The following is a 15,081-nucleotide window of genomic DNA, read 5'->3' on the forward strand; positions in this document are numbered from 1 at the left end:
ATTTAGACCCACTCACAGAGAGAGTGTGTGGATTGCCCTGGGTCCCACCCTCTCTCTGTCGTCCTCTTGTTTGCTTAGTAAAAGTCCTCTTAGATCTCAGACCTTGTAGCAGTTGACGTTTGCAGGCCCTGGCCTATTTTCAGTGGTCTAGAAGAGTTTCATATAAAGCAGCAATTGCTAATGCCTTGTTCTTCATACTCTTTATATGGATTATTTAACGACTCCAACACCCAGAATATATGCCACCATAAATCATCTTGTCTCTAAATCTGCTTTTCTGCAACTGAAACCCCAGGGCGCTACATATTTCCCTTTCTCCCCACTTACCTTTTAAAAGTAGCAGTCACTAAATGAGAGGGTGGGGGGACTCTCCTCATGCCCCAAAAAGCCTCATTCATGATGGAGAACAGGTTTCTGACCATACAGATTGTTGCATTTGTATCCGAGATAGTAGAAAGCAGAGAAAGGGAGATACGCTAAGATTTTCCTACTTCCTTCAGGACTCATAGCTTGCTTTTCTCTGCCTTGAATTACATTTTAAAAATCTAATTTTATTGTTTGTTTTCTGCTGTAAAATTCTCTGATTCTTGCAGTAGGTTGAAGGTTATATATGTATCTATTTTGTGGTTGCATGCACCTTTATTTACCTCTTGTTTTATAGGTATTTTAGTGGGAAGTTGGTGGAGGCTATCCATCAGGAGACTGTAGCTAGACACCATTTAAAACTGTAACTTATATGAAACTACACAAATAAAAAAAGTTATGCATGTGGCAGAATGCTTGAAAATTTTGCTTCCTGCAGATATTTTGTGGAAATAAACTCTGTCTTGTAATTATTCATCACAAATTGTTATTCAAATGATGGAGGCATTGGTGTCCTGTATTAGAACCTAGATCTTAGGAAAACTGGGTCAATTTAGTGAGGGAATAAAATGTAGGTACATTAAGTGATTATAAGAATTCCAATGACTGGGGCGCCTGGGTGGCTCAGTCGTTAAGCGTCTGCCTCCGGCTCAGGTCATGATCCCAGGGTCCTGGGATCGAGCCCCGCGTCGGGCTCCCTGCTCGGCGGGGAGCCTGCTTCTCCCTCTCCCACTCCCCCTGCTTGTGTTCCCTCTCTTGCTGTGTCTCTCTCTGTCAAATGAATAAATGAAATCTTAAAAAAAAAAAAAAGAATTCCAATGACTTCCATAAAGTTTTTATTATACATAAAAATTGCCTGATCACTGACTACTAACAGAGGAGTTTTAGAGCTGAAACAGCTGTTATAAATCTTTTAATCTGGGAGTTGCAAATTCACTTGCCTTCAGAGGCCAGAAAAGTGACTTGCATATGCGTGAAGTAGGTTGGTTTCATACGTTGGGAAGTGGAGATTACTTGTGCCACCAAATCCTTGGGTTGTAATATCAAAAGAGTATACTATAAACCTGCTCTCCCATTATAGAGATGAAAACTGAGGTCAAAGAATAATAGATTTGCCCAAAGTTAGGAGATTCTGTGTGTTTGAATCAGAACCAGCTACGTAGTTGCAGTGCTCAGTGCAAAATAAAATGTGGGGTCTCCTGTTCAACAGTTACGAAGAATTTCAAGATAGTGCCAGCAAAACATTAAAACCAAGCATGAGACCCTGTGGTTGTCACTTCTGGTTCCTGGTCTTCAGTTCTGATCTAGAATTTATACATCCAGAAGGAAACATACAGACAACTCTTTTTTTTTTTTAAATATTTTTTTATATACAGACAACTCTTATCCACAACCACCAAAAATCAGTAACAGAGAAGTGGTTAAAATTAAGTCCTTGACTTTGATGCTGCAGTAAGTGAACCACCTTTACTTACAAGAGGGTTTTTCTTTATCATTTGCAAGTTTTCGTTGAATTATTATACTGCTTCCATCCGTTTTTATCGTTTCTTCCTGAATTCAGGTTTTATGAATTATTAGTTGAAGATTCTCAACCCTGAAGTTCACAGCTCTTCTCTAAATGTTAGTTCTGGTTTGAATTCCAGGATGTTTGAAAGGTGAATCAGCCCAGGAATGAAATTCCGAGGGATACTTGTGTCTGCTATTGGGCCTTACTCAGCTCTCAGAGGCCCCCCACCATTATTCTTTTCCTCTTACCTTCAGAAGCTGTCATTTTTTCCAGAATATTTTGTCTAAAATTTGAATCATCTCCTAAAATCACCTATCCCTCCCTTCCCTCCCCCCCTTTTTTTTACCTTATTTGAAAATATTACATGGCTTGGAAACACATAATTTGCCTCCTGACAGATTTAAGTTGACTAGCCCCTTTCTCCCTTGTGTTCATTTATAACTTGTACCCCATAGAACTACTAACAGCATAACCTCAGAAATGCTAATTAGTGAAACTTTAAAGGCATAGCTATTCACACCCAGAAAATATAAGAAGTAAAATTGGGAATTGAGTACTAGGGTAAACCATATATACATATAATATGTAATTTATATAAAGTCTTTATACAAAGTCTTATGTATATATTTTTAAAGTTTCAGGTACTTCACCACTAAATATTTCACTGTAAATCCCCTAAAAACAAGGACATTCTCCTACATAGACTGTAATACAGTTCCCCCACTCAATAAATTTAACATTTAAATAACACTGATGTCTAATTTAAGATTCATATTTAATGTGTTCCATTGTCCCAGTAATTTTTGATACTGTAAAAAAAAATCTAATCTATTATCTGTTTATTATCTATGAAGGCCATTTTACAAAATCTTTAATTTTGATATCAAATGCATGAATTTTCTTCCTAAGTTGAGGTCTTGAAGGTCTCATTTTGAAGTTTTTGGCTATCCCCAAATTGCAAAGATCTCTTCCAACAATTTCCTCTGTTAGCTTTACAGTTTCACCTTTCAAATTTAGGTCCTATATCTAAGTGCGGTTCATCTTTAGGGTAAAAAGTAGGGCTTCAACTTTTTTTTCCTCCTGCAAACATCACCACTGTCCACATAAAGTCTTATATTTTAAGACTTAAACATTGAATCATTGAAAATTGAAAGAGAACCAAAAATGTTTTTCCTCACTAAAAAAATGAAAGTCTAACTAACAGCTAGATGTACGGTTTGGGGTGGTGTAAGGTTGTCATTAACAGTCGAATATCAGGTGGATGACTTAGATTCCAAGTGGGTTCCTTTAGCAACATCCACAAAGATGTCAATAAGTATTTGTTAAAAGATGAAGGAAAAAATCTTACCTGACTTAAAAATACTAAGGCTTTTATTTTTTAAACAAGTATGAACTTCAGTTAACTTATTTACTTAATATCTGAATTAGACAAGGAATTCAAAACAATCTTATGTACCTTTGTATTGTTGAACTGTATTCCTTCATGAGCGATTAATAAGAGGAAATGCATATGTTGGAGAGAGAAGATGAACAGATGGGCAAATACAGTAACTGGAAGAAAATTTGTTATGAATTATTAATATTTAAGATTTTGCAATAAACCATGCCCATGTGTTTAGCTAACACTGAAATTGCCCATTAAACTTAATCCCTGGTTGGAGTGGTGGGGCCCGGGGTGGGGGGTGGGGGGGTTGGCAAATTTAATGGACTTCTTTTCACTCACATGTTTCAGAATACTATGCTGTGAATACATAAACTGGATGTCATAGAATGTTTTTTTAAACTTCTACAGGTGGAGATTTTCATTTTCCCTTTATGTATTTACCTATGGAGTCCGGTTCCTAAAAAAGGTAGGATCTGCCAAGTTACTTTATATAATTCTTATGTAACTGTAAGCCTATATCTCATTTTTTCTGTGCGACAGAGTAGTATTTTAAATCATTGTAACAGGCTTCCGAAGAATATTTGTGCATTTTTCTTTGACTTACAAAAATATTTGTAGTTTATCCTTTATAGTAAATATTTTTTAGGTATATACCAAAAATACCTTTGAAAATAATTTGTTTTGCCAGTGAAAGATGTTACAAGTCCTCTGACCACTGTAGTTGTTGCTTATTACTTATGGCCATTAGGAACATTTTAAAATCCATCTGATGCTTTGAAAGAAGTGAAGAGTTTCCACGTCATACAATTGAAAAAATCAGTTGTTGCAATGTGTGTTATCACTATAATCTTCACCAACAAGAATTATGTTTTAGTGTCTTGCAAAGCTATTAACACGGCAACACCAGCTGCTGCTGGACAATGGAGTTCCTTTCCTAGATTGTGTTTCCCCTACTACTCTTTTGCTATTCCTGCATAAACTGAGGCACCTTTATCTGTGAAAGTAATTCTTCAAGGCTGCCATAACCTTCTTCCTGGTTATTTCAATACTGAATGCTACTACTAATGAGTTAGGCTGCTTAAGTTCAAGTCTTAGGAAGACTGAGCTTCTCTTAGTCATGCACGTACTAATACTGATTTGGCAGAAGGTTGGAAATGATTTTTAAAAAAGTTTATAGTATTAAGCTTTAAAGTGAAATCTATGTTATCTTTGTTTAGTAGAAAATTTTTTCCAAAGTAAGGCATTGTGCCAAGTGTCATGTCTTACTGGTAAATTTTCATGTAAATATTGATGTGAAAATTTGCAAATGCGTTTTCAAAGTCTGAGTTATAAGATGCTATCTGCCTGTGGCAAATTCTATTATAAATAGTGGTTGTTTCCCAATGTCATATTTGCCTAGAGGGATTATTCTTTTTACCTGTTGTCTTTTCCTTTAGTAACTACACTTATTTTTCACTTAATTAAGGCTATCTGGCCCAGAGACCCCTTGAATAGATTTAAAAGAATGAACCTCATTCTTAAGGCTGAGTATGAACAAATTCTCAACTGGGGTACATAAATGTGGTAGAAACTGCCTTTTTTGGAACCCTACTGTTACAGTTTTCAAATTTACTTACTTGGAAAGAATGACTTACAATGTGCTTACAACGTCATTACCTTGGAATAGGAAATAGCTTTGGATGGAATTTCAGCTGACAAGGGAAAGTTGTGTTTCATGGGAATGGCCAGTTGCTAACTGAGGTCAAAGTTTGGAATTCATGTTGGGTTCTGTGGGTGAAGGGCTTTGACGGTTAAGAGAGATGGTGAGAGCCAGGAGCACTTTTTTTTTTGCCCTTCTGTGGGATATGGTCTCTTTTAGCCCTTCTACATCAAGCCTGGCCATCTGTCATCAGAGCAGGAAACACTTTGACACTTAGCTCTGCTTCTCTCTGTCCAACAGACTGAAGGGAACAAGAATAGCTTTTATCCTTCAGTCCTCAGTGGCTGTGTAGAAGGCAGTAAGAGGGCCTGTCAGTGGAATGTTTGCTTGGAAGTTGCTTTTCCTTAAATTATCCTGGTTTCCTTTCTTTTCTTTTCTTTTCTTTTTTTTTTGGACTTTATTTTTAGAGAGAGATTGAGAGTAGGGAGAGGGGCAAAGAGAGAATCTCAAGCAGACTCCGAGCGGAGTGCGGAGCCAGACGTGGGACTCACGACCCTGAGATCAGGACCTGAGCCGAAACCAAGAGTCGGAGGCTTAACTGACTGAGCCGCTCAGGCTCCCCTATCCTGGTTCCCTTTCATACTGCATCTGGTTACGACAAATGCTTTAAAAATGAGAAGAGAGTGTCGCCTGGGTGGTTAAGTGTCTGCCTTTGGCTCAGGTCATGATCCCAGAGTCCTGGGATCAAGCCCCGTTTCTGGCTCCTGGCTCGGCGGGGAGCCTGCTTCTCCCTCTCCTTCTGCCTCTCCCCTGCTCATGCTCTCTCTCTGTATCTCTGTGTCTCAAATGAATAAATAAAATCCTAAAAAAATAAAAATGAGAAGAGAACTAGATGTTTTTCTTCTTGTCAGATCGTTCACATTTGGGGTTTCTTCCTCTAATACTAAGAAGCTCTCAGTTTTGGTTGAGTCTGTAGTTTGATGTTAGTCATCGTGTGTGATAGAAAAGTGCACACAGAATCCATGGGACTAAAGCAGCTGTGGAGGACTTCATAAGCCATCTTGTCCAACCCTCTTATTTCACAGCTGGAGAAGCAGAAATCCTGAGAGGGTAGGTAGCATTTCAGGGGTCACACAGTTAGTTTATTAAAAGCTGAATCTGAAATGAAACATGCACGGCTGTCTCTTAATCCAGTACTTCTCCACTCCACCAGCCTGCCCTAACTTCAGCATGATTTCCAAATGACTTCCTTCTTTGGTTAAGTTAGCTAACTTGACCTCATGTAGTCATTGTTACCATTTATAGAACCTTAAATACTTTAATGGATATTTAAAATATATTTTCTATTAACTTGCTTGGAATGGACAGTGTGTTTGCCCATCTAACCCAAGAGGAAAAAATGTATATTGTCAACATCAGAAATAATCAAAACAAGGTAATTCGAATTTTCACAACACTCTTAAGTGTTTTTAATAAAATAACAAGGCAGTGAACCGATTTTAAGAGGTGAGAGGCCACAGCTGCTTCTTACAGCATTAAAAATGTTTATTCTTACGTGGGCTGTTAGAAAAATGCCTGAGCAGCTTGCACTGTACAGCTTTTTTCTGACTTTAGGTCAAATGAACCTGATGCATGTCATCTCCTAGGGTGGATTAAGTCACTTTAGAACCCTTTCTACCCTGAAATTCTGTTAAAGATTCCGTTAAAGAGATACTTACCAAATGCAAAGCACCATGCACCCACAACAGTAGATAGAGAATCTTAAAAAATAAAAACAAATTGATTCATAAGTAATTTTAGGAAACCATAGAATTTTAGATGTAGAAGTTGTCACATGTATCATCAGAACACCTCCTTTTATAGGTGAGGCTAGGAGATATCAGTCTCTAGTATGAGAATAGCTTTGGTTTTCTCTGCCATGTTGAAATACATTCAGGCTGAACACTGAAGTCTTATTAAATGCTGTTAACTTTTCCAATTTGAATTGGCTTAATTCTATAGGGAGAGTATACATATTTCTCTGGGTTTACCACATATAGTAGAGTTTCAGTGTGTAAATGTGACTGATTCAAGTGCCCTCAGTTTTAAAATATTCTTTGTATTTAGAATACATATAAACTAGATTTAGGTCAATAAACATCTGTGCTTAGTCTGGGTCCTGTGAGAGGGAGATACCAAGAACAGATTAAATGTATAAGAAATTGATTCGGGGAAATGCCTGTTATAAGCAAAAATGGGGAGGGTGTTGGGGGAGCCTGGAAGAGCCTTCAGACCCCAGTGTAAGACTGACCCCCAGTGTGGGAGAGAGCGAAGGAAAAAAGGTTCGGTGAATCTCTAAGACTGCCCTGCCTTTCTAAAGAAAGTTCAGTTGGAGAGTCCCAGAGGCACAGTCTCCATCAGAGAAGACCTATGTTTCTTAGAAATGGCCTTACTCTAGTATTCCTGTTGTGCTCAGTCATTGGCTGCAAGCAGCCTGTGGCCTTCATGCAAATGCAGTCCAAGGTCTAAGGCACAATCTCATGATTGCCATGTGTGCTTTATTTTTACAAATATTCTAGCTATTCTGAGCAATGTCAAAGGATACATCATGGAATAAGACTCTATGTGACGTAGAAATTACGTATTTACATGCAAGATACTTAGAAGCACAGAGTACTATTTATCATACTTTTTTTTTCATTTTATTTAACATGTGTTGACTTAATCTCCATTATGTCATAGTTCTTTCAGTTGATATGTAAATGCATCTTTGGAGGCTGACTTCTTACATGAGTTTGGTAACCATACAATCTATCTTAGGGTCCTAGGCAGTTACCTCTCCCTTGTATTCAAAATGACCCAGTTTGGGTGATAAACTATATAGTCACATATGAATAGCTCTATAATAAAAAATGAAATAATTGGCCCTGTATTTTCAAATTTCTAGACACCCTGTAAGGTATGTGTGTGTTCATTTATATGAAATCAACAAAATGTTTTCTGTAATTTCATGATGACAAATAAAAGAATGAGCCTCATATTTTATAGTGATGTGATAATGCTCAGGTATGCACATGTTATATGTTATATGTTCTACTTTCTCAGCCTAGAACCCCACTTTATAGATAGCACTAACTTTGGTCATGAAGCAAACTCTAGAAGGCATTGACTTTACAGGGGGGTTAGTGAGCTATTAGGTAAAGTTATTGCTAGGTCAGTAGGAAATATTTATATAGTTGAAAGATAAGCCTATCTCAATAGTCTTTTCCTGTAATTGCTGGACACAAGCAACTCTGCCCATAAATATGATTGTAAGTGACAAGTGCTTTTTAAAAGAAAACCCAGAATTTCTTTAGGTGCTCTGAATTTGTATCACACAATGTACTCATACAAATTAACACATTTTCCTAAGTCCTAAAAGAAACCACATTCAAGCCTAAAAAAATAGAGTATCTCTCATTTACTGTTACCTTTTTTTTCTCCTTTGTAGATGGAAGTTTGTATTGGGTGGAATTCTTTGAATATTTTTCTTTGAGTTTCTTTATTTGTTTAAAATATAGTGTCATTGGGCGCCTGGGTGGTTCAGATGGTTAAGCGTCTGCCTTCGGCTCAGGTCATGATCCCAGGGTCCTGGATCGAGTCCCACATCGGGCTCCCTGCTAGGTGGGGAGCCTGCTTCTCCCTCTGCCTCTGTCTCTCTCTCTCTCTCTCTCTGACTCTCATGAATAAATAAATAAAACATTTTAAAATATAGTGTCACAGGAAGGCAATGTAGATATGCGTGCAACTGGGATTTAGGAAATATTTTTTTCTTATAATCTACATGTTAGGCTAATGTATATCCAACTTTTTGATCCTATGGTACATTTTATATCAATCCATTTTGTACACATGCATGTATATAATGAAATACAAGTTACTCAAGTATTACCTATACCTAACTTCTGTGTCAGTCAGGGTCCCATTATGAGACAGAAATCACAGGAGTTATTTTTAGGAGTGACTATAATATAAAGAAACATTAACTGGGGAACCACTAAGACTGTGTTGCCCCAAGTAATTGATCTGCTGACTCTTTCCTGCCAGTCTGCAATGAGATAAAGAGCTTGACCTGAATGCAAATCATCTCACTGCTTCTTTTTTGAGAAAGTCTAACTGTGAAGAAAAAGTCAGCTGAACTAAACAGTGTGCTTAGTGATGTAGTTAATTTACATTCTGGGGAAACAGTAACAAACATTTCAAGGACTGGCACTCTGTACATTCTGGGATGAGCCGTGCCCTGGAGGTATCATGGAGATAGTAATGGCAGGAAGAAGCTACCTCTCTGAGGACCAGGGGCTCATAGGAAGTGGGTGGAGTTATCAGAACCTAGAAGCTAGAAGGAGGAGCCATGGAGCTAGACATCAAAGAGGGAACGTTGACCAGCTGGAGTCAGCAGGACCACAACGAGGCTGGCTGTGGGAATAAGGAAAAACTGCAAACAGCAAGCTGCCGTTGCCACTGGAATTTCACTGCTGGGGTGAAGATGCATTGCTGGGGGCGTCGGGGGAGAGGGCGATGGAGAAGTGGTGGCCCGAACAGGAAGCAGAAGAGAAAGGAGCACATCCCATCTTCCTCTTGCAATCTTCCAGCGTCCCTCTAGCGCTTCTTAGAAGCTCAACTCCATAAGGCACCAGTTCCTAAGAGCCAGCTGAATTGAAGTTTGCAGAGGGCCAACTCTGAGGGGGAGAAGCAGTATCTTAATAAGTAGCCCAGCCTTCTGCTGCATTCTCTTATGTACTCTGACAATTCATTGTAATTAATTACATTTAAAAAATATGCAAGTTGCCATATATTCTGTTGGCTTCATGACTGACTAGGGGGTGAAAAGCCGTCATTGAAAAGTAGTATCTTGGCCAAATGAGCACTTTGCCCATTCTTTTAGACAGTCTCAGTCTGCTCAGAGTGAAGGCATAGTTCATTATTCATTTGCTTCATTATTTGTTTCATTATTCATAGTTTCATTATTCGTTTGGTGTGCTTTTCCAAGTTCAACAAGGCCACAAAACGTTGCCATGGTATCATGCTTCAAGGTGTACTCTTTTGCTTATTGGTTAGCTTGGACTCTTTCTAAAATTGAAACAGCAAATTTGTCATCATTTTGCCTGTCTTAACAGTGAAAATAAAATTTGTCTAGCCATTAGAATATGTCTCCATTTAAAATTTTGTTCTTTGTGTCATTTAAAATATTTTGAAATTGCTTGGAGTATGTCCCTTGTTGAAGGAGTTTCAACTTTTAGAGTTCTCCCTAAGTTTTCACTTTCACCTAATGGCCCCATCAAATAATTCTGTAAGAATTGCAGATGACAGGCGCCTGGGTGGCTCAGTTGGTTAAGCGACTGCCTTCGGCTCAGGTCATGATCCTGGAGTCCCTGGATCGAGTCCCGCATCGGGCTCCCTGCTTGGCAGGGAGTCTGCTTCTCCCTCTGACCCTCCCCCCTCTCATGTGCTCTCTCTCATTCTCTCTCTCTCAAATAAATAAATAAAACCTTTAAAAAAAAAAAAAAAGAATTGCAGATGACATAGAATATGAACATTGGGAATAGACCCTAAGGATCAACCATCTCAAATTTCTCATTTCACAAAAGAAGAAATGATTTCAGAAGGATGAATCGACTTGCTTGTGGCAAAAATAGAAGCCAGACATGCAGTCTTTAGAATTTCTGAGTCCATTAAAACAGCAACAACAACACGACTTAGAAAACAAGTTTTAAAAATCCAGCAATTCAAGTATATTTGTTTTAATTAGTAAACTCACCTTATTAAGAAATAAAAGTCATGTCACTGTGGGAGAACATTGAGGGAAAAGTCAAGATTGAGGTGGTAGTTTGGGCCCTGCCAATTATGTTTCATCACACCACTGTGCTCTGAGACTCATTTTTCTCATCTGTAAAATGAGAAAATGATGCCTGCCCTCACTTCCTCAGCTTTTGTGTAGGATTGCTGTGGAAGCTATAAAGTACTTGGAAAGTGTAAGACATACCACTAATTGTTACTGATTGAGAGGTAGGTTCTATTGGGCGCTGTGAATGCCTAACTGTCCTGTAATAAAACTTCTTCTTTTTAAAAATTTTTTAATTTTTAATTTTGTTTTTGACATGAAACTTTTAAATGTGTTACTGCCAATTCTAGCGGTAAGATCCCTTGTCGTGGCCATGCTTTGATGCTTACAACTAGGTAAATGCACTTTCTGGAATGGAAATGATCTGGAATGGCCTTGAGATGTTGTCCTTCCATGATTCTTGTTGTATCTTCTGTTTTCCCTTCTACCCACATGTACCCTCTTGAATATTTTCTGATTTCCCTCATACCTGTCATTTGCCCTTCTCTGTTGACTTGTGGTTGGTATTCTATCTGAGGAGAATATTCTGAGGCAAGTGGGAAACTGCAGATAAGGTGATACAGTGAGGACCCAGAAGAAGTAGTCAGAAGACCTGGGTTTAAGTTTGAATTCTGCCATTAATCAGTTTTGCAGGCTGAAGAAGTGACTTCATCTCTCTGGGATTTAATCGCTACATCTCTAAAATCAGTAACGTGGACTAATATAACATTTTTAGAGTTCATACACCATAATTCAGTGAGAAATTTGAAATAGTCAATAATTATGGCAAGCCGGTATGACCTGTTGAGAAAGCAACATGGTGATCAGAATTATAACCATATGTATGTTCATAGACTGTGACTCAGCAGTTCAACTCCTATGAATGTATCCTGAGCAAAGAATTATACAGGGGCAAAAAATACATGTGTGTAGCTATTTATTACAACTTAAAAATATACATATGCATGTATCTATACATACTACATGCAACACAAATTATAGCAAATTCAAATAACTTAAAGCAATCTTAATGTCTAATATTAATAGAATTTTTTAAATTATTATCATCAAAATGATAAAATAGCATGTAATCAATTAAAAGTAATTGTAAAGTAACCATATTATTTATAGTCCTAATAAAATGCTTAGTAGAACTGTACATGAAAATAATTAACATTTATATAAATAAATGGAAAGTAATAGATAAAAATGAATTCTTTTAGAAAGACAGAACTGCAGATAGTTAATTTTTTCAAATGTCTTTACTACTTTCTTTTCTTTTTTTTTAATTATGTTAATCCCCATACATTACATCATTAGTTTTTGATGTAGTGTTCCATGATTCATTGTTTGCATATAACACCCAGTGCTCCATGCAGAACGTGCCCTCTTTAATACCCATCACCAGGCTAACCCATCCCCCCACCCACCTCCCCTCTAGAACCCTCAGTTTGTTTCTCAGAGTCCATAGTCTCTCATGGTTCGTTTCCCCTTCTGATCTCCCCCGCTTCATTCTACTACTTTATTTTCTATTAAAAATACTAGCCCCGAGTTATGGGCATTAGAATGAAAATGACTGTGCATCACTTTAGGTATACTTGGGTTTGAAAGAGCTTATAGTTGTAACTTTTAAAAAGGAGAAAATAAAAAAGTTGAATTCCACTTAAATGGCAAAGAGATACAGAAGTTTTATTTTAATAAAATCCCACTGTCCATGTTTGCCTGGTCCTCGCTGCCCCAATCCCTGAATTTTCTCCCAGGGGCTCCCTTTATGTGATCATCTTGACCCAGATGCCTGAGAATGTCCTAGTACTGACTTTTGAAGGAGCTTTTTTAGTCTCCAGTGGGATTCTGGGGAGATTCAAGCTGTTTCCGTAGTGGATTTATGTGGCACTCTCAGAATGAAAGTCCCACCTCTTTTGGTGTGGGTTAATGACTTGGAAACACTATTGGCTTAGTGCATGACCAGGATAAGTGTTGGCATCACTGAAAATAATCACATCATAATCAAAGTCATGATAGCTATGCTGCACTGAGGACTCAGTATGGGCCAGGCATGATACTGATCACATAGTGTTCATTTCTCATGTGTTGTGAAACATAACTTCTCATGAACCAAGAGTAACCAAGGATCAGTTATTTGTCTTGGGTTATAGAGCTAGTCAGTAGGAGGGCTGGAATTTAAATGGAGATACCATTGACATTGTGGCTCACTTGTATCCAGGCTGCATTACTGACTCGGTGGATCTACTGTGCTGATAAGGACTGACCACTTAACAAGAAAAAGCAAAGGTTGTGTCCTATGACTATATATATATATATATCTTAAGATTACAGAGTTAAATTTAGTGATTGTATTCAAAAGGCTCAAATTAAGCATTGTTGCTTTTATGTATTTACTTGCAAATAAAGTCACATCGGCAAAGCTGAGAATCTCTGCCTTTCTGCATTCTTGGTATTTTTGGATCGCAACAAAAATTGCTAATTTTCAGACTGGGTATAGATCGTCCCTTTTTACACAAACCTATGTAATTATGCAATACAAATTTTTCTCCCCTTCTATGATACATATTTACTTTCTACAATGTGACTAACAAACCATTAATACGCTATTCACAGTAAGAAGCTGGTTGGGACAACTCAGTATGCTCTACAGTTAGGGGAATGTGCATTAGGTGAAATTGTTCATTGCCTAGGAAAAATTAGGGTGTTCAGATAATAAAACCATTTCATCAGCACTGAGGTTATAGCTAATAGTTTCTTTTAATTTAATGAGATGCAAGGGTTTAATTTTGAGTGTGTATAATTTTCTCTAAAGAGCATTGAGAAGACTTTTTACCCAGGTTGTCTTTGCTTTGTGTTCAGGCTTTGTCTTGAAGGAATGACATCTCACACCAACGGCTTCCTGCAGGCGGTGAGACAGAAAGATTTCAGGACTTGAAGTAGCTCATGAGGCTGAAGTGGATTTGTAGGAGGAGGAGAAAATACTTGTGTCGATTCCCAAGTACAAGTGACAAGTATTACGAAGTGATACTTGCTGTTACGTAATTATTTGTACAAAGGTTTGTGGATTTGGTACTTGATCAAACCATGAATATTATTTTTTTCAGCTCACTTAATAAAATGTCAACTTTGTAGAAAGTCTAAAAATAAAAAGCTAGCTTCTATTTTAGAGGCTACTAAAATAACACTCATTTACATAAGATGTTCATTATTAGACAGTCCCCTAAAGGCATAGACTTATACCTCTCAAAAGTTTAGGGCTGAACTTAACTGTGAACAACATTGGTCTTCATTTATATGCTGTAACAAAGCTAGAACTACAGGCTTCCTCTGGCTGAGGGCAATGCCTCAGAACTGCATTGCATTAGCATTCCTGTCCTGTTTCCACGGGGAATAGAAAACTAGTCACTCTCAGAAGAGTTCAGGTAATTTGATATGAAATATTGATCCATGTATCAAAATCTTTACCTGCACATTCATTCTGCATTAGCTGAATCATCGTCTGACATAAAGAAAGATCCTTTACTGAATTCAACAAGAAAAGCATTATTCTTACCAAGGTTTGTTTTAATAAAATCTGAGAGCTCATGGTTTTCACATACCATGGTCATCATAATAAATCATTTTCCTCATCAAATGTAATGAAACAAACCAGATGCTCATTGCTTAAAAACAATAGCGTTCTGAGAGAAGTAATGAGATGTTCTACTTCTGCTTCTAAAACTGGTGTTCTGTCTCTTCAGGGAAGACTCAGTCTTGTCTGTGTGTTGGGGGTGGGAGTATGGGTACTTAGGACAATTATCTGATGTGGAGCAGAGCAGCGGGCATCCCAATCAGACTAGCACATGCTTTGATTACAGCTCCGCGTGTGTCTCCAAAAAAAACTGGTTCAGAGAGCATCCACGTACTGGGTCAGCTACAGTGTGCCATAAAGTGGACATATATATTAGTGTTTTGTTAGTTTTGTGCCCTTCTCCTTTATTAATGTATATGAGAATAGGCTCGCCTGTTAGAAACCATTGCTGTTATTGCTTAGGATTTTTTTTAGCAAAAGTGTGGTGGTGCCATCTACCTTCTAATGACTATTCAAAGGACAGAGAAGATGGCCATTTTGGCCTCGAGGAATTCACACTTCCATAAGGCAGTGAACAATGGAAGGATAAGATAAACTTTTTCCAGGCAAAACTAATCTATATTGATAGAAGTAGTTTTATGAGGGTGGGGTGAGGGCGTGGGCAAGAGAGAGCCTGCTGGAGTGCTGGAGCTTTTCTAGATCTTAATCGGGTCATGGTGACATAGGTACGTACATATGTAAATATGTATCACATGTCTATGAACTTAGATTT

At 37.8% G+C, this 15,081-nt stretch overlaps 1 protein-coding gene across 4 annotated transcripts in view; it reads left to right on the plus strand.

Annotated features, from left to right (window-relative positions):
• CERS6 (ceramide synthase 6) overlaps positions 1-15,081 on the plus strand; it is a 309,186-nt gene that overhangs the window by 165,729 nt on the left and 128,376 nt on the right. For all 4 annotated transcript variants that reach the window (XM_045868678.2, XM_064586648.1, XM_045868679.3 and 1 more), the window contains exon 4: positions 3,663-3,720. In XM_045868678.2, coding sequence (XP_045724634.1) covers positions 3,663-3,720 — 58 coding nt within the window. The remainder of the gene's footprint in view (positions 1-3,662; positions 3,721-15,081) is intronic.

The sequence above is a fragment of the Mirounga angustirostris genome, unplaced genomic scaffold, assembly GCF_029215605.1.
Source record: "Mirounga angustirostris isolate CCGP_5_RB_7025 unplaced genomic scaffold, mMirAng1.0.hap1 SCAF_3, whole genome shotgun sequence".
NCBI classification, from domain to species: Eukaryota; Metazoa; Chordata; class Mammalia; order Carnivora; family Phocidae; genus Mirounga; species Mirounga angustirostris.